The sequence below is a fragment of the Myotis lucifugus genome, unplaced genomic scaffold (genome assembly GCF_000147115.1).
Source record: "Myotis lucifugus unplaced genomic scaffold, Myoluc2.0 scaffold_27, whole genome shotgun sequence".
Taxonomy (NCBI): Eukaryota; Metazoa; Chordata; class Mammalia; order Chiroptera; family Vespertilionidae; genus Myotis; species Myotis lucifugus.
Window position 1 is genome coordinate 10,121,552 of NW_005871075.1, and position 23,744 is coordinate 10,145,295.

A 23,744-nucleotide genomic window follows, 5' to 3' on the forward strand; every position below is an offset into this window, starting at 1 on the left:
AGGTTGAGAACCACTGGTTTACATGATTATTTCCGTGAAGGTTCTCGAAGCGCTGCTATTAAAAGGGCATCTTCCCAACACAAGGCAAAGAAATGTGTCACACACAATAAAGGTGTGTCTTTCAAGAAATCTGGAATATTCGACTGCTGGTTTGTAAAAGAAACACTTTGTAAATTAATAGGAAATTGTCTTTTTCTTCAGAAGTACCTGCACAAGCAACGTTAAAATGCTGGCACTAAATCTTAGAATTGCAAGCATCTCAGGTGCCCGTTTTTTGGAGAAGAGCTGGGCTGGGCTGGTGGGTGTGTTCCGCATCGAGAGAGAGAGGAAGAAAGAGAGAGAGAGAGAGAGAGAGAGAAAGAGACACTTCGTGCAATTGTCCAACCTCGATGAAACCGACCATAGGATCTTGCCGTTTTGTTCAGTAAACTGTGACTCAACCTTTTAAAAAGGGGGCGGCAGGGAACACGGGGGCGGCTCACCTGCTGGACCCCATCCCGGTCAAGGCCCACCTCGCGCTCCGGGCACAGGGAGGAACGTTGCTGCGAGGGTTCAATGAGATCGTGTTTATAAAGAGCGCTTAGCAGATGGAAGCGCTTGGTACACGTCACTTACAACTGTTCATTGTGAGAGAGAAACAGGTTGCTCCTCACACACACACACTCACACTCCGGTGCCCACAAGCCTGACGAGCCCTGCTCCGGGATTCAGAACACAGTCACCACCCCTAACCTGCCCGCTGCCCTCTGCTCCAGCCCAAGATTTCCCAGGTTACAACGCCTCTTGTCCACTGGGATGAGCTCGCCCACCAGAACATAAACGCCGGGGAAGGCGCCTGGTTCGGGGACAAGACGCAGCTCTCAAAACCAGCCTGGCCTCAGGCGCCTCACGCCTCCCTCGCGCCGCCATACTCGAGGCCCAGGCAGCGTCACGTGGCCTCTGGCCCCGCCCCCAGCCCGGAGGCTGATCCCTCCCCGCTCGGCAGGCGCGGCGACACGTGGTCTCTGGCCCCGCCCCCAGCTCCAAGGCTGATCCCACCCCTCTCGGCTCGCGCGGCAACACGTGACCTCTGGCCCCGCCCCCAGCATAGGGGCGGGTCCCGCTCCGCCCCGGTCAGGTGACTGCTGGCTCCGGCCTGTTTGCGGGTTCCGTGCTCCGGTCGCACTGTAAGCTGCGTGCCCACGGGTGGCTCAAGCGGAGATGGCAGCCACTCTGCAGCGCATGGAGCGGCTGTCCAGTCGGGTGGTGCGCGTCCTGGGCTGTAACCCGGGCCCCATGACCCTGCAGGGCACCAACACCTACCTGGTAGGGACCGGCCCCAGGTAAACGCCCCCCGCCTCCCTCCTGCCCCCCTCACGCCCGCCGCTTCACCACTGGCCCGCGGAACTTGTGGGCAGGATGGCGGCGTCCTACCCCGGCCCGGCGGGCCCACCAGAACCGTCCTCAGCTGCCCTGATCCTGGACCTCCCCTAAATCACGACCACCCGGGGTGGTAACCTCTCTAATTGAAAAGTGGCTGGGAGAGAAAGAATGGTTTTTAAAACTTCCCGTTTTTGAAACCCAGTTTACTTGGCGTGATGTTGAATGTCAGAGTGAGTGTGTTTAAGTGGCTGAGAAGTTACTGTCGCCGGAGTTTTTAAGAATCCAGGAAAATGCTGACTTGGTTCACCTTCTGACTCGCACTCAAGATGTTTTGCCCAGAGTGTGACGTCCCCGCCACAAAAGCGGTTAATTGTGCTCAGACCTTTTTCTTAACTCAGCGGCAGGGGGCAGGGCTGTCCTGCTCGCCAATTGCTGGAGTCCGGAATCCAAAAAAGCGCGCCCCCTCCCCCTCCAGCCCTAGGGAGGGAATTGCTGACCACTTTTGTTTTTGTTTGCTATTATTGTGTGAGCTTATTTAGGTTAAGTTGTGAATGGAATAACCTATTTCTAAGAAAATGTTTTAAAATATATTTTATTGATCTTTTACAGAGAGGAAGGGAGAGGGATAGAGAGTTAGAAACGTCGATCAGCTGCCTCCTGCACACTCCCCACTGGGGATGTGCCCGCAACCAAGGTACATGCCCTTGACCGGAATCGAACCTGGGACCCTTGAGTCCGCAGGCCGACGCTCTATCCACTGAGCCAAACCGGTTAGGGCTATTTCTAAAAAAATGTTTTCTCTTCAGCTCCATTCTGTTTTATGCAGAAAGGAAGAAGAGATGTGGTTTATTGCACCATACCTACTACATTGGACAACTTTTGTGTACTTAGTATAACCTAGATAATTCAAAATAGAAATAAGATGTAGTTCTCCTTGAGCCTGGAATTTAATTGCATAGTCAAAACGTTGCAATGAATACAATACACTTGAATACTAAATACAGCTTAATAAGTATAGTTAATTGAAGTATTTGCCTTTTTCCAGCAAATGAGAATTTCGGAAGCAGCAGGATGGAGGAACTGAAGTATTGCAAGTGAAGCAGGCAAAAGGTGAAGTCCAGAGCAAACAAGGCAGGGTCGGTTAGGTAAAGCGGCTTTAGGCTGCCTCCCAAACCTAGGAGGATAGAGAATTAGGCAGGAAAAAAATACCTGATAGCTGGGGTAGCGTCTCTCTTGGCTGATACTCACTCACCCCGGGAAGCCCATAGGCATTTTCTTCTCTCTTCCGTGTGTCGTCATAAACTAGTTCTAAAGTCAGTTCCTAACATGAAAATTGCAAATAGTCCAAATTACCCTAGAACAGGGGTGGGCAAACTTTTTGACTCGAGGGCCACAATGGGTTCTTAAACTGGACCGGAGGGCCGGAACAAAAGCGTGGATGGAGTGTTTGTGTGAACTAATATAAATTCAAGGTAAACATCATTACATAAAAGGGTACGGTCTTTTTTTTTTTTACTTTTATTCATTTCAAACGGGCAGGATCCGGCCCGCGGGCCGTAGTTTGCCCATGGCTGCCCTAGAAAGTCTCTGTGTCGGAGATCAATATACTGTTTCTCAATAAGGTCATTGTGGCCTACTTTTCTCTCAGCAATGAAACAGATGGCTGGTTCCGTTTGGAAATCAAATAAAGAAGTTGGCTTAAATGTTTAGGGGCCATGTTGTATGAAAAATACATACTGTTATCTTTTTTTTAAATACATTTTTATTGATTTCAGAGAGGAAGGGAGAGAGAGAGAGAAACATCAATGATGAGAGAGAATCATTGATTGGCTGTCTCCTGCACGCCCCCAACTTGAGGATGAAGCTCAGGCCCGCAACCCAGGCATGTGCCTTTGACTGGAATCAAACCCAGAACCCAATGCTCTATCCACTGTGCCAAACTGGCTAGGGCTACATAGGGCATCTTTTAAAACACCAGAATCACAGTCAGTGTAGCAAAGGGCATGTGCTAAAAGAGACATGCCCTGAAACTGAATGAGGGAAGACCAGATTCATAGTCTCCCATCTTAACTGCTTACACTGTTACTCAGGTAAACTCATGGAGTGGAATGGCCAGTGGAATCACTCATATGTGCGAGAGATGATGAGTCCATATATTGAGCTAGGATAAGGCAATGGACAGCTGATGCTGCTCTGTAAAGTAGAAGTTAGGTGGCTAGAAATGATTATTAATTGAGTCCAAGTAGGAGGTTCTGATCTTGGTAGCCACCTGTTCCACTGCACAAAACAGTTCTAAGATCACAGATGGCCTCTATATCACTAAACCCAAAGGATTTTTCCATTCCCATCTTATTTGAATTTCAGTATCTTTTGATACTGTTGACCACTCCTTGATCTACTAACACCAATTTCTCCTGGCTTCCTCTTACCTCTCTAACTGCTCTTTCACAGTCTCCTGTATAGAGTCATCCTCTTTACCAGGTCTTTTAAGGGTTTGAGTCCCTCAAGGTGCAATCCTAGTCTTATGTTCTCCTGCTATATTCTCTACCTAGGACCTAGGTGATCTTGTCTACTTCCTTGGTTTGAACTGTTATCTGTTCATTAATAATTCCCAAGTTTATTAGCATTCCAATTCACACAATATCCAAACTTGATCTTCAGACCAAGGCAGCCAACTGCTTTCTTAAATCTACTTGGATGACTCACAGCCACTTGAAACTCATTGTTTCCCAAACTGAACTTACGGGCTTTCCCACTAAACTTGATCCTCTTCCAGCCACTTGTCCGTATCTTGGTAAACAGAACCATCCTCACATTTGATCAGGCCAAATACTTAAGTATGCTCCTCGACATTTTTTCTTTGCTTCTTGCACACATATCCAAGCCATTAGGAAGATCTCCCCAATTTCCACTGCTATCACCCAGTCCAAGCCAATACAACTCTTGCTTAGGCTTCTAAAATTGCCTCTAACTGACTCCTCTCCATCTACTTTTGTTCCACTTCAATCCATCCTCCATCCTCCTTCATGTAGCCAGAGTAGTGTTTGTTTTTTAATGAAAATTAGAAAGCCGTGCATATTCCAGCCCCACGCATCTCATCAACCTGATCTGAAACCTCTTTCCCATCCCAGCCAGGTGAGTTGTATCCATTCTGGCTCAGCACATTCATGCATGCTTTCCTCTCTGTCTCCCACGTATACCTCTCCTCTTTACCCAGCTAGCCTCACTCATCCTTTAGAGTCCAGTTAAAATGTCATTTTTCTCAAGGAAGCTTCCCTTGACCCCTTAGACTATATTAGTTTAATGTAATACATTGCCTTACCATGCCATACTTTTCATGGCCCTTGATAATAAAATGATTTTTGTATGTGTGTAAGACGAAGCTTTGCACACCTCTACTCCCCACTAAAATATAAGTTCAATGAAGGCTTATTCATTACTGTATCCCCACCACTAGCACAGAGCCGTGTACACAGTACAAGTAGTACAGGAAATGTTTGCTGAATGAGTGAGTGTTCTCTACATTTTTTCTACATTTTCTCTATTATGATTTCAGGACTGCTGGATAACTGCAATTTTAGCTAATCTTCCAGCCTCATTCTTATCAGCCCATGGATGCCAAATGAATTTCCCTAAAGCACTACTAGACCTACTGCAATGTCTAATACATAGGTCTCAATAAACATTTGAATGGACAAATAATAATCAGACTTTCCAGAGTATGTTCTGGAAAAGTAAATTTTCCTAAGAACCTCTAGAAAGCTGCAATTTTAACCTTTACTATCAAAATTGTAAATATCTTGAGAGCAAATATACTATTTCCTATTAATAGGAAAAGGCAGTCTAATGAAGTAGAGTTAAGACTCTGGACTCTAATTACCTAGATCCCAGTCCTGGCTTAAGATTTTGGAAAAGGCAGTTGATTCTCTAAGCTTCAGATTCCTTATCTATACAATGAGGTTTGTATAGTACCTGTCTCATAGGATGTTATGAGGGTTCAGTGAAATTTAAATGGAAAATCACATCAAAAGCACTTAAATTCTAGCATGTGGGAAGCATACAATGTTAGCTATTACTTTTATCACTTCTGCTTCCAGATAATTCAGGGTTCATAGTAGGTGCTCAGAAAATTCCTAATGATTTTGTAAGAGTGACAGCAAATTGACAGAGAGACCACTTAATAGCTATCTTAAAATTAATATAAAATACCTAAAAGAGGAAGTTGATTTTACTTTCATCAGTTGAATTTTTCTGTATTCACATAGCAGATTGTTACTATATGCCAAACATTGTACTCTAGTGAGTAAATGGTAACAGACCTGTACAGATTCTCCTGCACTCTTGTTCCCTTCATTAGTAAACTTGTATTTGTAAAGTGACCTCCTATGTATTGCCTGTGGCCATGAAGAACAAAGTCAACCAGCTCACATAGAGATAACTCTAATCCTCTGCAATATTCACAGACATCATTGAAAGAATTGCTATTTGAGAACATTGTTTTTCTAATTTACAGCTGAAGTTTCATTTATGCCACATGAACAATGATTCTAGGTGCTTGCTAAGTAGTACCCTCCCACTAGAGAGGCAGTATGTCTTTTTTTATTTGTTCGTTTGTTTTTTAACACTAAATTAAAAGACATAACTGCTTTTAATAACTCAGATATACCCCAGTCTATAGTGTCCAGAAATTACTGCAGGGTTACTGGGATGTTTATTAAAAATACTAGGATATCTGATGTCTTCTGAGTAGACTAGACAGATGTCTTGAATGGAGAACTCATTGGACTTCATATCTGAGTGTCTAGTGCTTCCCAGCACCACCTATTGCTGGGGCCTGGAGCAAATCACTTAGCCTTTCTGAAGACTAGTTTCCTCTGCTGAAAATAAAATAATAACAAATAATAGTACCTTCCTAGAGTTGATCTGAGATAATAAATATGTGAAAACGCCAAATGTTAGTTTAATTTGCTATGTTGGCCGATGTAAGATGTTACATTGTTCCCCCATTCAGTAGGTTCCCTTTTCATTTTGTTGATGGTTTCATTTTGTTGTTGGTTTCCTTTGTTGTGCAAAACTTTTTGGTTTTATATAGTCCCATTTCTTTATTTTCGCTTTTGTTGTCATTGCCTGAGCAGACAGTTCCAAAAAATATTGCTGAGACTGATGTCAAAAGAGGTTATGCCTATGTTTTCTTCTATGAATTTTATGGTTTGGGGGGGTCTTACATTTAAGTGTAATCCATTTTGAGTTTATTTTGGTATAGGTATAAAAAAAGTCCCAATTTCATTCTTCTACATAAAGATGTTCAGTTTTCCCAATACTACTTATTGAAGAGACTGTCTTTTCCTATTGTATATGCTTGCCTCCTTTATTTTTACATTACTTGAATATATATATATTTATATGTGTGTGTGTGTATGTATATATATATATACACACACACACACACACACACACACACACAAATTATACATATATATATGGTTTATTTCTGGGATCTCTTTTCTGTTCCATTGACCTGTTTGTCAGTTATTGATGAATTAGTAAATGAATGAATGATTCAGTCTTTTCATAAAGACTAATCTTCTCTCCGGAAGCCTGAACTAGGGAGGTGCTACTATGAAACGACATGAATTACAAAGTTAATTCATTGGTTCTTAAGGAGGAAATGTCACCCTTATTTCTTTAGTTCAGGAAAACTTCTTAGAGAAAGACCATCATTCCATAAAATAGTGATGAAGGGCAAAGTATATGAAGGTTCAGAACCAAAAGCAGGAATATAATAATAGGGTTGTCTAAATAAAGAAGCAAAGCAACTCAGACATTTCTCCCATGCTTTTTCACTGATTTCATTTTCATGTGTAAGGGAGCCATTGTAAAGCTTCAGGGATAAGTTTTGTATGTAGTGCAAGAGAATAGGTTTCTTTAGGGGTGCCATTGAGTCAGTTTCTTTCATGTCTCTGAGACATTTGAGGATATTGTTAAAAGAACTCAAAGACAGCCCAGCCGATGTGGCTAAGTGGTTGAGCATCAGCGTATGAACCGGGAGGTCACGGATTCGTGCACCAGTGGGGTCCCTCAGCCTGGCCTGCACCCTCTCTCAATCCAGCTCCCCTCAGGGGATGTCAGAGACCCGGTGCACAGATTCGGCCTGATTCCCACAGGCCAGGCCGAGGAACTCCACCAATGCACGAATCCATGCACCGGGCCTCTAGTATGCATATAAGATCTTTGGTTCATCTTTTCCCGCCCTCCCCCCTCTGCCCTTCCCTCTGAGATTCATCATTCTGTTCCATGTTTCCATGCCTGTGCATTGAGCGTCTGCCCCCAGGTGGTCAGTGTGCATCATAGCTACCAGTCAAATGGTTGCATAGGCTTTTATATATATATATAAGTTACTCCTTATTCAGACTTAGATTTACATTTAGCCATAAGAACTTTCTTAAAGTGAGATTTCTCTAGTTAAGCTCAAGTAACATAGAGCTGGTTTTGAAAGCAAAGCAATTTATGCAGTTTCTTAAATGTAAATTACCTGTGTGAGAAATATGCTAATATTAACTGTTCCAATGGTGTGATCATCTTCTATTTAACTTTCAGGAGAATCCTCATTGACACTGGAGAACCAGCAATTCCAGAATATATCATCTGTTTAAAGCAAGCTCTGAACGAATTTAACACAGCAATCCAGGAAATCATTGTGACTCACTGGCATCGTGATCATACTGGAGGCATAGGAGATATTTGTAAAAACATTGATAATGGTAAGCAGAATATACTCATTAAGCTCATGAGAAAACCTATGTTTTCAGAATAATTTGTTTCCATTACAGAGCTAAGTAAGCTAATAAACAATTTACTGAATACCTTATATTTAAATGGTACTTTTATACATTAATATAACTTGAATACTGTGACTATTTTTAACAAAGGAAAAAAGTAGAAATCCTATTTTCTATTTCAAATCTCTTCTCCCTCTTATTTTTCCCCTTTGCCCAGTGATCATCAGTTTTAATTTAGTCTGTGTGACAGTTGCTACTTCAGATTTCATACTGTTGTTGACTATTTACTGTGTGCCAGGCACTGTTGAGGTAGTTACTGTTATTGTCCACATTCTAAACATGATCTCAGGTCTTCCATAACTTTCAGTTATCTGTATACTGTATAATACTGATGAAAGATCTTTGTTCTTGAAATTTATTCAGTATTAACACTTTACCATCTCTCTCCTTATTCCCTCATCCCACCATCATAAACATAGATTCATTCATTCATTTCTTTAACAAATATTCAAGTTGCTGCTATGTCCAAGCACTGTTCTTGGCACAAAGGATGTAGCAGTGATTAAAACAATGACTCCACTTTCATTGGGCTTCATTCTAGTAGGGAAGGTAAATGGTAAGTAAGTAATAGATCAGATGGTGATAGGTGCTATGAAGAAAACTAAACTAAGTGAAGAAAAGAGGGAGAGAGAATAAAGTGGAAGAGAGCAGTGGCTATTATATTAGGGTGGACAGGGAGAGAGAGTAAGCTATATATGTATCAGAGCAGGGCATACCAGGCAAAGGGCATTGCAGGAGCAGATACTAGAATGGGGGTGTGCTGGCCATGTTCAAGGCAGATAAAGGACAAGGAGGTAATGAATGTTCATTCACAACTAAATATTTTTAAGCATCTTCTTTTTAGGCCTTAAGACTGCAATTGGGATGGAAAGATATTCTCAGCTACACCAGCCAATATCACCAGGCTGCTCATTATAAGAAACTGTCTAACCTAACTTTCTTACCCTCTTCCCTCCTTTATTCCAATCCAGGGGAACTGTATGCCACAGGAAACCATTCTCTCCCACTCTGACTTTTCCTCACCCTTCTTTCTCTTGTCTATCTACCCATAAAATTTTGTCAATTAAAAAACTATGCTGAGGATCCTTAATTAGCTTTGGTCAACTCTTAGCATGAGGGTCAATTTGAAAAATTAAAATGTTTATGGCCTGCTTTTTTTCCTTCACAAGTCAATTTTACTGAGCTTGAATTTACATACATAAAATGTACCTGTTTTTTAAGTGTGTAGTTTATCAAAAGCTATGTGACCAATCCCATCAAGGTAAAGAACACTTACCCAGAAAGAGGTCCCTTTCTTACCCTACAGAGGCCCCCTGCCGTGATTCCCCTCCACCTCCAGCACCCACTCATCTGCTTTATTTCACTGTGGCTTAGTTTTGCCTGTCTGCAGTGTCACATAATGGACGCATGCAGGATCACTCTCTGGCTTCTTTCACGCAGCATCACATCTCTGAGATTCACCCATGTTTCACGTATCAGTAGTTTGTTCCTTTTTATTGCCAAATAGTAACCGATGGTAGAAATACACTACAATTTATTTATCCATTCACCTGTTAATGGACATTTGACTTAACTTTCTCTAAGTTAAAAATTGAAATAGTTTTGGGTTCCTTTAAAATAATGAATATTTACATAAAAGATTACCTGTGAAATTAAAGAAAATCAAGGAGAAATTTGATACTGCTTTATAGCCACTAAACTTTTAATGCTTTATTTGAAAAGTGGCTTGATGTCTTTCATTCTGAACTTTATTGAAGCTAGACCAGCTGCAATGTAGACTTTGAGTTACTCAGCCCTGAAAATGTACAGAGGTACCTTTCAGAATCTTCCCCCAAAAGCCCCTTGTATTTCTTCATTCCCTAAATCCTTAACCATTACCATTCTTGTTCATTTTGTTTTATTATCATTTCCTTCGTTCTACATTGTTTTACTGTTGTTGTTTTTTAATTATTAGTATGGCTCCTTTACATTGCTAACAATCTATATTTTTTTACAGGCCACACCAAAATTATGAATGCCGTTTATAATATTTCTGTAGGAAGATAGAGTAATTCTGAAGCAACCTGCTTACAAATTTTTTAAATAAAATCAGTGTTTCATTTCGGAACTCGTGGCTTACAGGGAGCCAGAAGTTTACTAGATGTGAGAACTATATAGACCCAAGCTGCTTGAGTGTTTTGTTTTGGGTTTGTTTTTGAGTAAATCTTATAAAATATATTTTGTTATCGATTTTGCAGCTGAAGTTGGGTCATTGCCATTTATTTCACATTCAAGTCCTAGAGTCAGATGTTTGCTTCTATGCTATTCAATTAGAATGTGTTTCTATTAGAAAGTATTACACGTAAATAATATCACATGTTTTTATCTGCTTAAATATTTAGCCTTAGCGATGATGTTATAATTCATTATTCAGACCTTAGCAAATGACTGTTAAAATAATTATGTAAGTAGTTGCCAGGGGCTGGGAAGAGAGAATAGAGAGTGACTACCATTACGTATGAGGTGGCTATGAGGGGTTTTGAAAATGTCCTAAAATTAGATGATGGTGGTTGAACAATTCTTTGAATAGGCTAAAAAAAAAACACTGAATTTTATGCTTTAAAAGGGGGAATTTTATTGTATGTGAATTATATCTCAATAAGCTTTGACTAAAAATAATAATTCTTACTAAACTAGAGGCCCAGTGCACAAAATTCTTGCACTCTGGGGGAGTCTCTCAGCCTGGCCTGTGCCCTCATGCAGTCTGGCAGCCCTCGGGGGATTTCCAGCTGCCGGCTTAGGTCCTCTCCCTGGACCTAAGCCAGCAGTCGGATATCCTTAGCGCTGCCGCAGAGGCGGGAGAGGCTCCCGCCATCGCCACTGCTCTCACCAGCTGTGAGCCCAGCTTCTGGCTGAGGGGGAGCACACTGATCACCAGGGGGAAGCTCCTGCGTTGAGCTTTTGCCCTCTGGTGGTCAGTGCACATCATAGCAACCAGTCATTCTGCATCAGGCTGAAACCAGCTCTCCAACATATCCTGAGGGGTCCCGGATTGCAAGAAGGTGCAGGCCAGGCCGAGGGACCCCAGCGGTGCACGATCGGGGCCAGGGAAGGGTGCAGAAGGTAGGCCAGCCAGGGAGGGAATGTGGTAGGGATCCAGGATGTGTCTGGCCCATCTTGCTCAGTCCCGATCAGCCAGACCCCAGTAGCAAGCTAACCTACTGGTTGAGCGCCTGCCCCTGGTGGTCAGTGTACATCATAGCGACCAGTCAACTGTCTGCCCCCTGGTGGTCAGTGCACATCATAGCAAGCAGTTGAGCAACCTTAGGATATCATCAGACACTTAGCATATTAGGCTTTTATTATATAGGATGATTGCTTTCAGCATACCCTTCTACATCCTGTCTGTATAGATTGCTATTGAGAATAGGATGTATGCTTTTATATTTACATATAATTTTTAAAGCTGACACAGCATTATTTTATAGTATGGCATGTGTTTTGTAATTTTGAGTTTTTTTGGAAATATTGTCTGTCAAAGGTCTCATAACTAGAAATATACTTCCACTTCTTTACTACAAAACAAAATTATACAGATTAAAAATAAAAACAAACCAAAAAAACCTCACCATATCACTCTATAATGGAGACAGTTCCCAGAATAGCATATTATTTCTTGCTTCAGCCTCAAAGATACAAAATAATGGAGTCTGAGGCTAGAGAGAGAAAATCCAGTTGCTATTGGGTTATTTTATTTTTATTATATTGCGGTTTTCTATCTTCTTTATCCTTCATACTTACCCAGATTTCTATGCATTGTCAGTTTTTCTCTGGATGTCTTTTCTCCCTCTGCATTTCCATTGGTAACACCCTGGCGCTAATATTACCTTCCAGCTGGGTTATTACAGTCATCCCCTCCTGGTCTTTTGATCTCTCCCCCTCGGGCTCCCCACCTGCAGCTGCCATATTGATCACTACAGCTGCCATATTGATCGACCTGTTAACACTAAAGTGCATACATGGGCCACATACAGCAAAGTATAAATTCCTCTATTCTGTGAAAGGCAATTTAGGGCCCTCCAGGATCTGAGCTCACCTTACTAATCCTACTTATCTTTACTCTTCCCAGCCAGTATTTTGTGTTAGACAAATTGGTAGTGTTCTGCTGTTGCCCGTATGCCATGTTCATTCTCATTTCTATGGCTTTACTAATGCTGTTCCCTTTGCCTGTCTTAACCTTTTTCTCATCCTGCTCATCCTGTAAGCCACACCTCAAGTTTTATGATATTTATGAATCCTTTCCTAATTGTTTCTCCTTTCTCCAACCTCATTTTGCTTTAATTAGCTGAATTGTCCATTTAGTATTCATTAAATGGTACTGAGTATAATTGTTTAATTCTTTCCTATTTGTAAGTTTTAGTGCCCCAACTATGAGAGCTTTTAAGCACTTTGATGTCATGGCGCTTACATTCACTATACTGGTTAAATAACGCAATCAGCTATTGATTGGCTAATTAATTAATTGATTTTCTTTGCATTGATGACAGGTAGTATGGGTTAAATTTGTTTTAATGTTTTAATATCTTAGCCCTGAGTTTGGGGCTTCCTCTAAGCATTCCTAGAAAGAGCTTTATATTATCACTAGAGGCCCGGTGCACAAAAATTTGTGCACTGGTGGGGGGGGGGGTCCCTCAGCCCATCCTGTGCCCTCTCACAGTCTGGGACCCCTCAGGAGATAATGACCTGCTGGCTTAGGCCCGCTCCCGAGTGGCAGAGGGCAGGCCCAATCCCTAGGTGCAGCCCCTGGTCGGACTCAGAGCAGGGCCGATTGGGGAGTTGGGGCACTGCCCCCTGTCATGCACAGAGCAGGGCGGATCGGGAGGTCGCAATGCCACCCCTAGTCACGCTCGGGGTACAGCCAATTGGGGGGTTGGGGCACCGCCCCCTGTCACACTCAAGGCAGGGTCGATAGGGAAGTTGCGGTGCCACCCCCTGTCACGCACAGAGCAGGGTCGATCAGGGGGTTGGGGCGTTGCCCCCTGTAATGCACAGAGCAGGGCCCATCAGGGCGGTTGGGGCTCCATACCCTGTCACACACAGAGCAGGGCGGATCAGGGGGTTGAGGAGCTCCCCCCTGACACTCACAGCGAAGGGCCGATAGGGGGGTTGGGGCGCCGCCCTCTATCACCCACAGAGCAGGGCTGATCAGGGGGTTGGGGCGCCACCACTGTCACACTCAGGGCAGGGCCGATCAGGGGGTTAGGGTGCTGCACCCTGACACACACAGAGCCGCAGGGCGATCAGGGGGTTGGGGAGCTCCCCCCTATCCGGCACAGAGCAGGGCTGATCAGGGGGTTGGGGCGCCTTCCCCTGTCACGAACAGAGCAGGGCGGATAGGGAGGTTGTGGCCCCGCCCCCTGTCACACATAGAGCCGCAGGGCAATCAGGGGGTTTGGGCGCTGCCCCCTGTCACGCTGATCCCGGTGCCGGGAGGCATATTACCCTTTTACTATATAGAATAGAGGCCTGGTGCACGGGTGGGGGCTGGCTGGTTTGCCCTGAAGGGTGTCCTGGATCAGGGTCGGGGTCCCCACTGGGGTGCCTGGCCAGCCTGGATGAGGGGATGATGGCTGTTTGCAGCTGGTCACACACCCTTCAGGATGGGGGTCCCCACTGGGGTGCCTGGCCAGTCTGGGTGAGGGGCTGAGGGCTGTTTTCAGGCTGGTGGGTGACTGAAGCTCCCAACCGCTCCTTTTTTTCTTTTTTTTTTTTATTCTGGGCCAAGGCCTCGGCTGCTGAAAGCAGGTATCTGGTTTGTTTCAGTTCTATAATCGAAACACTGTATCATCTCCAGCTCTGAGATTCCGGCCGGCTGAAAGCTGGTTTCTGGGGTTTTGTTTAGCTTCTATATTTGTTACAATGTTTCAAACTGCCAGCTCAGAGGCTGGCAAGGCAGGCAGGGAACGTTGGAGTCCTCCTTCACTGAAGCAAGCAAGCCTCATGTTCGCTTCCAGCTGCCTGGCTGCCGGCCACAATCTTGGCTGGCAGTTAATTTGCATATCGCCCTGATTAGCCAATGGGAAGGGTAGCAGTCGTATGCTAATTACATGTTTCTCTTTTATTAGATAGGATTCTTTTATTATTAACTAATGCCATGATGCCAGGACTTCTTTTACTATATGTTAGGCACCTAGACAGAGAAAAGTTCCTACGTTTTATATTACTCCCTCTTCCACACCCATCTTGATATCAAAGCTAGCTGAGATTATGAAGAACTTTCAAACTATTGTATAAAATAGGAGTGACTAGAAAAACACAAAGACTTTTATGTAGAGCTAGGAGGGCATTAGAGTGAAAGCTCTTTTGTTGAGATAGAAGAAACAGTTATCATCCCAGAGATAAGCAGCTATAATTCACCTCATTTTCTATTGTCTCTAATGTTAATATTTTTTGCAGCTACTCACAGGTATTCTATGAAAACTGGCCTCTTAAAAGGCTGAATTGTCATTTAAAGTGTGACTTAAATATTTTACATGTTTTGTCACTAGACACTCCATATTGCATTAAAAAACTCCCACGGAATCCTCAGAGAGAAGAAATTATAGGAGATGGAGAGCAACAATATATTTATCTGAAAGATGGAGATTTGGTTAAGACTGAGGGTGCCACTCTAAGGTATGTAAATGACCATTGGCCAGGGAAGGTGGTGGGGGGAGGGGGTAGTTTATGTATATCTATAATAATAAAAGCGTAATATGCTAATTAGACCGGACATCCTTCCGGAAGAAGCAGGGCTGTGAGGGAAGCCCAGGTCCCAGGTGCCAGAGGAAAGCTGGTGCCGGCAGCCGGGGGAAGAAAAGCCTACTCTTGCATGAATTTCGTGCATCGGGCCTCTAGTGTGTTATAAAAGAGGAGGGGGAAAGGAAGATTTCCACATATTTGCTTGTATGACTGAAGACTGTCTCAGGAAGAAGAATATAAGATATCTGATAACATTGGTTATTCTGGGAAGAGAAAATGGGTTGCTTGAGAAACAGAGAAAAAGAAAGACTTCTCCCTCTATCTACTCTTTTATAATTACTTGTTTAAATTATATGATTACCACTTCTTAATGAATAAAATTTAAATTACAAAATAGATTAGAATTTCCTGCTGGAAAATTAAGGGTTTTCTCCTATTCTCACTTCCAAAAAATGACCCATACCTAAAGTAAATACATTTTAGGCCAGACCCATAATCCCCCATGACCTGTTCAAGGGATTCAAAAAGGTGTTTTCAACTCAGTAATTTTAAAACTCAAGTAATTATGATGATTCTCCTCTCTCTCCACCATCTGTCCTTACTTCCTGATTTCAGAACACCCACTTCTCTCAGTACTTAAGATTTTTTTTCTTCTATGATACAACTTAACTCCTCTTCACCTTTATCCCCTCCCCCTGCCCAAGACATCTAATCACGTTAGTTTATTAATTGATTTTTTTTTTTAGAGGGAGAGAGTAACATCAATGTGAGAGCAAAACGTTAATCAACTGCCTCCTGCTTGCCCCCAACCAGGGATCAAGCCCACAACCCAGGCATGTGCCTGGACCAGGAATCAAATTGGCAACCTTTCAGTGTGCAGGATGACACCCAACCGAGCCACACTGACCAGGGCTATTCACATTAGTTCTTCCTCAAAAGTATTTGTCACTGCTGTCCCTTTTTCTTTGTGTTCACTGCCACTACTTCTAAGCCAGGAATCTCCAGGCTCTTCCCTTTCCAGTTTACTCTTAGTATGCTCTGTCACTTGAAACCTTGAATAATTCTCACTGCATACAAGATCATGTTTATTCCCCTTACCACAGCCTGGCCCCAAACCACTTTTCTAGTCTTAGTTCCTACCACTCCCCTCACAAACACAATTAGCCATATCCAAATACTCCTGAGCACATTCTGTCTGTCCATGCCTTTGCTCATACCCTCCCCTTTACGAGGCCTCAGCCCTTCCCCTCCACCTTGTCCCCCTGATAAATTACCCATTTAGTCTTCAAACCTCAGTTTACATGTTACTTCAAGAACCCCTCCTGGAAAGAATTAAACTGCTTCCTCCTCCAACTTTTATGTAATTTTTATTATTTTATTATAGCACTTATTAAATTATAATTTTGGTGTGTAAGTAGGTATCTCCTTAAAAGTTAATCAGTTCCTTAGGTTCACAATCCTATATAATAAAAGGGTAGTATGCAAATTGTCCCCTCAACTGGAGTTCTTCCAGGAGTTCAACCAGGGGGCGGGCCGGCCAGAGGAAGGGAGGGAGGTCCTAGCGCTGCCAGGCAGCCAGGAGAAGGAAGGGAGGCCCGGACTGGCAGCCGGCAGCTGCTAGGACTCTACCAGTGCACAAATTTCATGCACTGGGCCTCTAGTATTAGTTAATGTCAGTTGCTATAGCAAACCAACCCAGAAATGTATAATAGCTCAAACATGAAATAAGTTTAATTTTCAGTCACATAAAGTCCAAAAACGGTTCCTGATTAGCAAGTGGCCCTCCTGCATTAATGTTCCAGGATTCTTGTGGAGTCCTCCATCCTCAATACTAGTCCTTCAAGATTGCCGTGCTCATCACCGTCAGTCCAGTGAGTGGAGGAGAGTGAAAGGGATGTTGCATAGGAGGTTTTCATGGACCAGGCCTTCTGTTGCATTGCCTGTCAATTCAGTCATGTGTCACTCCTGACTGTAGAGAGGCTGGGAAATACAGTATCATATATTGATGATACCACAGAAAATCAAACACTGCATTATTACTTCAAAAAGTATTCTTGACAATGCTGGATGCCCCCCTCACACACCAGCCCTGGGCCAAGTTAAAGAAGGGAGTAGAGACAGGAGGAGGTAGCTCATCAAGTCTTCTGTCTCAGGTGTGGGAACCACAGTACTGGTTTATCAATTATCACAGAAGCATGGATATTAGATCTGTACCTAATATGCAGATTAAGACTATTGAACTCTTGGCGGTTAACTACCACCCATCTGCTGTGAACAGACCGTGTATTTTAAGCTTTTAAAGTATACAAACAGAAAAGTGTGTATCATCAGTGTGCACGGCGGTGAATTGTTAAAAACTGAACAAACCATATGAGCAGTTTGCAGATCTAGAAAGGAGATCAGTGCCTGAGAGCCACCCACGTACTTGCTTCCTGTCATGACCCCACCCCCTCAGTTGAATACTATCTTGTTTCATGGATGAATTGATGCCCAGGATCTCAATATTATGTGAATTCCATTTAATTTTTGTTGTACTGCATTCTGATTAAGTTAAGTATGGGTATCTATTTTAAGATTTGAGGGGAAAACTAACAGAATCAAAAAAAGCAGACACTTTTTTTATGATCTAGTAAATAATCTTTTCTCAAAATGTAAATTCCAATTATGCTAAAATCTGAATAGAATACTTAATATACTATAGATGTGCTTTCCAGTTTCCATGTTTATAGTCAGTAAAATCTAATAGTTTTAAATATTAACACAAAGACTTGATCTTACAAAAGTTCCATAAACAGAAGGTTAAAATTTACTTAAGTCCCAAATATTTGACATCCAGGTGATCTTGTCTACCTGCCAATTTTGAAAAGGAAAAAAATACAATAGAGAGATAGTACCCACCAAGAACCCATTAGTAAAAAAATAGGAAGTTATCAAGGTTTTCAGTAAGGATTCTAGATGTAACGCTCAGGAATTTTCTAGTGAACTTGAGTTTAAGTTCTCAAGTTAATCTGACAGCTTTTGTTGACTGCTCTAAATTTTCTAAGAGAGCCGTTCTAATAAAGTCTACTGTGTCACAGAACTAGATAAATGCTCTACCTGATGAATAGGAGGCACAGCTGCAGTTCTTCTGATCTTTAACAAAGCACCTCTGATGTCATTTCCTTTTCTCCTCCGCCTACGTGAAGTAAATTTTAACACAGTTTTTATGCAAATTAAAGCATTAGCCACCCAGGTGACTGGAGGGTTGGAAGTTCTGATCCACTAATTTAAGAAATATTATTGCCTTCAGCCTAGAAATTATCAAAGAAAACCATTACTGAGTTCTGGCATGGGAAGTAGGAGGGGAATAATTAAGGAGGCATTGCAAGCACATTGATTGGTAAGGCAGTTTGCAGACCCTGAAAGAATGGTTCTCCAAATGAGTATATGTAGATTAAAAAAAAAAAGGTTGAGGTTCCATTTGTAAACACCTTCTATGTGTGACTATTCATAAGATTCTCCATAAGATAAGACAGATACCCACACCACATAGTTTTATAGTTGCTGGAAATGTATCTCCTGCAATTATTTTCATATAACATGGAATACTTTCATTAACTGGTTGCAGCAGGTTTAATCAGACAAAAGAGATGATTTTAACATCTCTTCAATACCTCACCATTACTAAATATAGTAATCAATTTGCCATATGTACAGCACATACTTGGAAACCATAAAAGCATAATAGTTCCTAAAATCAGTTCTTAATGTCTCTCAAAAATAATTGCTCCCATTACACGAGTACCTCATGTTCTTATACTTCATATCTCTTACATTGTTAGCAGACTCTTTTAAAGAGCTTTACAGTTGCAATATTTAACGTTAAGGATTTGATTGGATTTTTTGGCAAACGAGAAACTCTTCTAAGTTACAGTCGCTTCAGTTTTCTTAAGAGTTGAATTTTGCCAGATGTCTTTGCAGTGTCTAGGAGATGACCTTACTTGTTTTCTCCATAGCTTTATTATGATTTGCAGGGATCTCCTAAAATTGAAACATCTGACTTTTTTTTAATAAATTGTACTTGATCATGATATTATTTTTAAATATGTTCTAGGATTCTATTTGCTAATATTTTAGTTAAGATTTTTATAACTATTCATTAGTGAGATCAGGCAATAGTTTTCTTTTTGTGCAACCTTTGTCAGGTTTGGGATTCATAACTTTTCCTTCTTTTTCTATGCTCTGGGATAGGTTAAGTAGTCGTGCAGTTATCTGACTTTAAGTGTTTGGCAGAGTATCCACTGAAAATACTGAGCCTTTAGTTGCTAATGAGGAGGAAGGAGAGAAGCATGATGTGAGAGAAACACATAGATTGGCTGTCTCCTACACGTGCCTCAATGAGGCTGGGGAGTGAACCTGCAACCCAAGTATGTGGCCTTGACTGGGAGTTGAACCCGCAAACCTTCAGTGTGCAGGCCAGCATTCTAACCACTGAGCAGCAACGGCCAAGGCAAAAAATATATATGTTCTTAAAAAATAAAAGCACTATCTCTAAGTAGTAGAAAGATTGGTGATTTTTATCTACTATAAGTACTTTCCTTTCCCCCCCCGCCAAACTTGTTGTAAGCCATATTCATTACTTATAAAATAAGAAAAAATGTGGGGAAAGTATTAAATTTGTACTTCAGAGTGAGAAATTTGATTTTATTAAAGGGAGAAAATATCTGGTGATAATTTTAAGTGAGTGACAAGAGAAAAAGCTTTTTAACTTACTGACATTATTTATTAGTGTCTTGTTCAGAGGAAAGCATAGAATAATTTGCTTCTCAAAATTTTTTCTAAGCTTAAGAGTTCATGATTATTTCTGTTTCTTCTTTTAACCAGAGTTATATACACACCTGGCCACACTGATGATCATATGGCTCTACTTTTAGAGGAGGAAAATGCTCTCTTTTCTGGAGATTGCATCCTAGGGGAAGGAACAACTGTATTTGAAGACCTCTATGATTATATGAACTCCCTAAAAAAGTTACTGAAAATCAAAGCTGGTATTATATATCCAGGTGGGTAATTTTTAAATCTGGTAAACCATTTGTGTCAGATGATAAGAAAGATTCATTTTGATGTGTGTGTGTGGGGGGGGTTTCTTTGTGTTTTTGGCCTTGAAGTCAGACATGTAAACTGCTTCTTTAAATTATAGCCCTAGCTACTGTCTAGCCATGCAATATTTTTTAAAAGGCCACAATTTATATTAATGACTTTTTATAAACATATGAGGGTTATTTTTTAATATCTGAACAACTATTAATGGAACTATTAAACAAGGAAAATAACTTACAGAGGAACAAGAAAATTTTTTCATTCCATAAGTGATCTTCAATTTTGTTAATCTGATTTCTGTCATGGACCACATTTTAGCCATGTAACCATGGGTAACATTTGACCTCTGAGCTTTTAGTTGTTTTAACTCACACTATTGCAGTAGTATCTTCCATATGAGCTGTAAAATCGTATATTTATCTAGATTATCCAGGAAAAGAAATCTGTCATTAGTATCTCAGTTGTCACTGCACTGCTCTGCAATATGAATCTCCACTCCATCCTGAAAGCTAAGAAACACACAGGGACCCAACAATAGGGCCCAGAAGGGAAAAAAGACTAGATTACTTAATTTTTTAAGTCCTTCTAACTTGTTCCTAACCAAAGAGCCATGGAAAGATCTGAAAATACAGTATCTTTACTACCCTCCTATTCTCTCATGAGTTTCTACTGCTGAGGAGGTAGAAAACGTACCCTGGGCATTTGGATTAATCTATAATAATAAAAGCATAATACAAAAATCGACCAAACGGCCAAACAGCAGAACAACCATCTGGAGTTCGATGACCACACTATGGCATGCACTGGTGCCAGGCCAGCTAAGGCAGGTGCGATGCGATTGGTCGGGAGGCCCCGCCATCGCCCCACGATCACCCCACAGAGGGAGGCCCAGGCGATCGATTGGGGATAGGGGGGAAGGAGGCTCCTCAGTCGATCACCCCAAGGAGGCAGGGCCAGGCCACCGACCAGCGGGCGGGGCCTCCCTCTACAGGGCAGTCGATGGCGGGGCTCCCAGACTGTGAGAGGGCACAGGCCAGGCTGAGGGACCCCCCCCCCCCCCGCACGAATTTCGTGCACTGGGCCTCTAGTATTATGACATAAAAGGAATGGAAGCTGACAGCTATTTTTAAAGCAAAGAGAATTGGTGCACTCACATTCAAGCAAAGCTAATGAGAGGCTGCCTAGGAAAGGCCCGTAGAGTGTTCATTTTAGTGAATCCAGTGAACTGGCTTATTAGCACAGCAGGAGCTTATATGTAAATTATGTTCCGTAGCCATAGCTACCATATATTAAAGCCTGCTCCCCATAGGTACCTGCAGGGACCTTTCCAGCGAGCTGTGGTCCTCACAAAAACCCAGTGAAGTAGGTAGTGGCATCCTTATTGCACAGCTAAAGAAACAGTTCAGAGACTTTCGCGGCCTGGCAGCTAGTAAATGAGGGTCAGTATTCTAACAGCACCCTGGTGCTCGTGCTTATTACACGATAATAGGTTAGCCTGCTTCTGCATTTCTTTTCCTCACATATTTTAAACATCCCTCTGGCAGACTTATGTAATATATTAATTTACACTGTGTTAAAAGAGCATGTAAATTTCAATATAACTTTATCCGGGTTGTCAACATTTCTGAATTACAAGCCTATACAAAAGATTCTTAAATTTTTACTGTGATTCCTGTGAATTTTTAATAGCGTCACTTCCCTGAAGCTACTTTTACATTCCCCTTTTCAATCTTCTATAGCAGCGGTTCTCAAACCTATGGGTTGTGACCCCTTTGGTGGTCGAACGACCCTTTCACAGGGGTCGCCTAAGACCATCCTGCATATCAGATATTTGCATTACGATTCATAACAGTAGCAACATTACAGTTATGAAGTAGCAACGAAAACAATTTTATGGTTGGGTCACAACATGAGGAACTGTATTTAAAGGGCCAGAAGGTTGAGAACCACTGTTCTATAGGTAAGTGTAGCACAGTGGTAAGAGACGAGTGGGTGAAAGCTCCTGGGTCAGAATCCCAGCTCCACTCCTTAGCTGTGTGACCGTGGGCAGGTTAGATACTCTCCTTATACCTCAGTTTCTGCTACCAAAAAGGGATAATAATAGTACCTACCTCTTGGGATTCTTGTAAAAAATAATATATAGCATTTAGAGCAGGCCTGGCAAATAATAAGAACTCTATAGGTGGGTGGGAAGAGATCAACCAATGAACTTGTATGCATATATGCATAACCTGTGGACACACAATGGGGTGGTGTGGGCCTGGGGAGTAAAAGGAGGACAGGAGAGGGTTGAGAGGTTAATGGGGGGGGGGAAAGGAGGACCTATGTAATACTTTGAACAATAAAGATTAAAAGGAAAAAAAATAAGTACTACATAAATATTACCTATCATTACTGTTGTTCCTGTTACTATTGCTATATTTTTATTTTATACTTTTTAATGTACACAGTAGCATTTTATATAGTTTTGATGTAATTGTCTAATGTGTTTTGTCATTGTAGGTAATTTTTAAGTCTTATATCTATATAGTTTTCCAAATAATTCTTATTTGTTGTGTATTTAGTGTGCTGTTTCAATACATCATGTGAATTCTTTTTAAATAAAATGAATGAATTCCAGTTATACTTAATATTTTTTATCTGGTTGAAATAATTTTTATAATTATTCTAATTCAGGACATGGCCCTGTAATCCATAATGCTGAAGCTAAAATTCAACAATACATTTCTCACAGAAATACTCGAGAACAGCAGATTCTTCAAGTATTTCATGAAAATTCTGATAAATCATTTACAGTAATGGAGCTTGTAAAAATTATTTACAAGGTAATTTTTTAATCTTATTTGTACATAACCACAATTTTATTAGAATAATCTATTTAATAAACTATAGGTATAAAAAAACTTATCACCTCCCAGGACAGAATAAGTCTGTTAATTTTATAAGTAATGCCACTTGTATAGTTTTGAAACCTCAACTTCCTAGAACACAGAAGTTAAACAAAACCTGGTCAAAATAACCATTCTGAGCCACCATTAAACCATATACTTCATTCTGTAGCAGATGGTTCCCAACAGCATGATGATGAAGTTTTGGAATGACTTGCATGTTGGTCTAGCCATCTTGATTACCTGTTGTAAGTGAGAAGAGGCAATCTGCTCGAGAAAGACACTGGGATACAGCAGTGAGGACTACCAGCGATGCCTGACAATGGAAAAAGTACATGTAAAGAACATGAGTAGAGAAATTTAGTGCATAGAGAGAACCCCTCACTGCGATGGCATCTGAGCACATCACTATATGGCAGCACTACTAGTATGTGGCATTCGATTAGTATAATTCAGTTTTTCAACAAATGTTTATTAGACACCAGCTGAATAGACAGTATAGCTTAGAGCTTAAGAATGTAGACTTTGGTGTTCGATTACCTGGGTTTAAAAACTCCCACTACCACAATCTACAGCCAGAAGATACATGAAGATGAGCTGGGGCCAATTACATTTAGGCAGGGGCCTTAATATCCTAAAGGCCCAAATTATCAAAAAAAAAAAAGATCATCACTCAGTGTGCTTTGTTTTAAAAAGGGAGGGATGATAAGGAAGGAAGGGAGAGGAGAGGGGAGGGGAGGGGTAAAGGAAGGAAGGAAAGGAGGATGGGAGAGGAAGGAAGGAGAGAGAGAGAGAGAGAGAGACACCAGACAGAGAGAGAAGAGGAGGGGGAGGGGGAGGAGGAGGAGGAGGAGGA

At 41.7% G+C, this 23,744-nt stretch overlaps 1 protein-coding gene across 2 annotated transcripts in view; it reads left to right on the forward strand.

Annotated features, from left to right (window-relative positions):
• Window positions 1–1,108: 1,108 nt before the first annotated feature.
• LACTB2 (lactamase beta 2) overlaps window positions 1,109–23,744 on the forward strand; it is a 27,442-nt gene continuing 4,806 nt past the window's right edge. The window contains exons 1-6 of one of the 2 annotated variants that reach the window (XM_023751984.1): window positions 1,109–1,322; window positions 7,960–8,123; window positions 14,729–14,855; window positions 19,785–19,963; window positions 22,677–22,825; window positions 23,061–23,136. In XM_023751984.1, the coding sequence (XP_023607752.1) occupies window positions 1,201–1,322; window positions 7,960–8,123; window positions 14,729–14,855; window positions 19,785–19,963; window positions 22,677–22,825; window positions 23,061–23,136 (817 nt within the window). In that variant the 5' untranslated portion in view covers window positions 1,109–1,200. The remainder of the gene's footprint in view (window positions 1,323–7,959; window positions 8,124–14,728; window positions 14,856–19,784; window positions 19,964–22,676; window positions 22,826–23,060; window positions 23,137–23,744) is intronic. The other variant, XM_006086371.3, reaches the window with a different exon arrangement.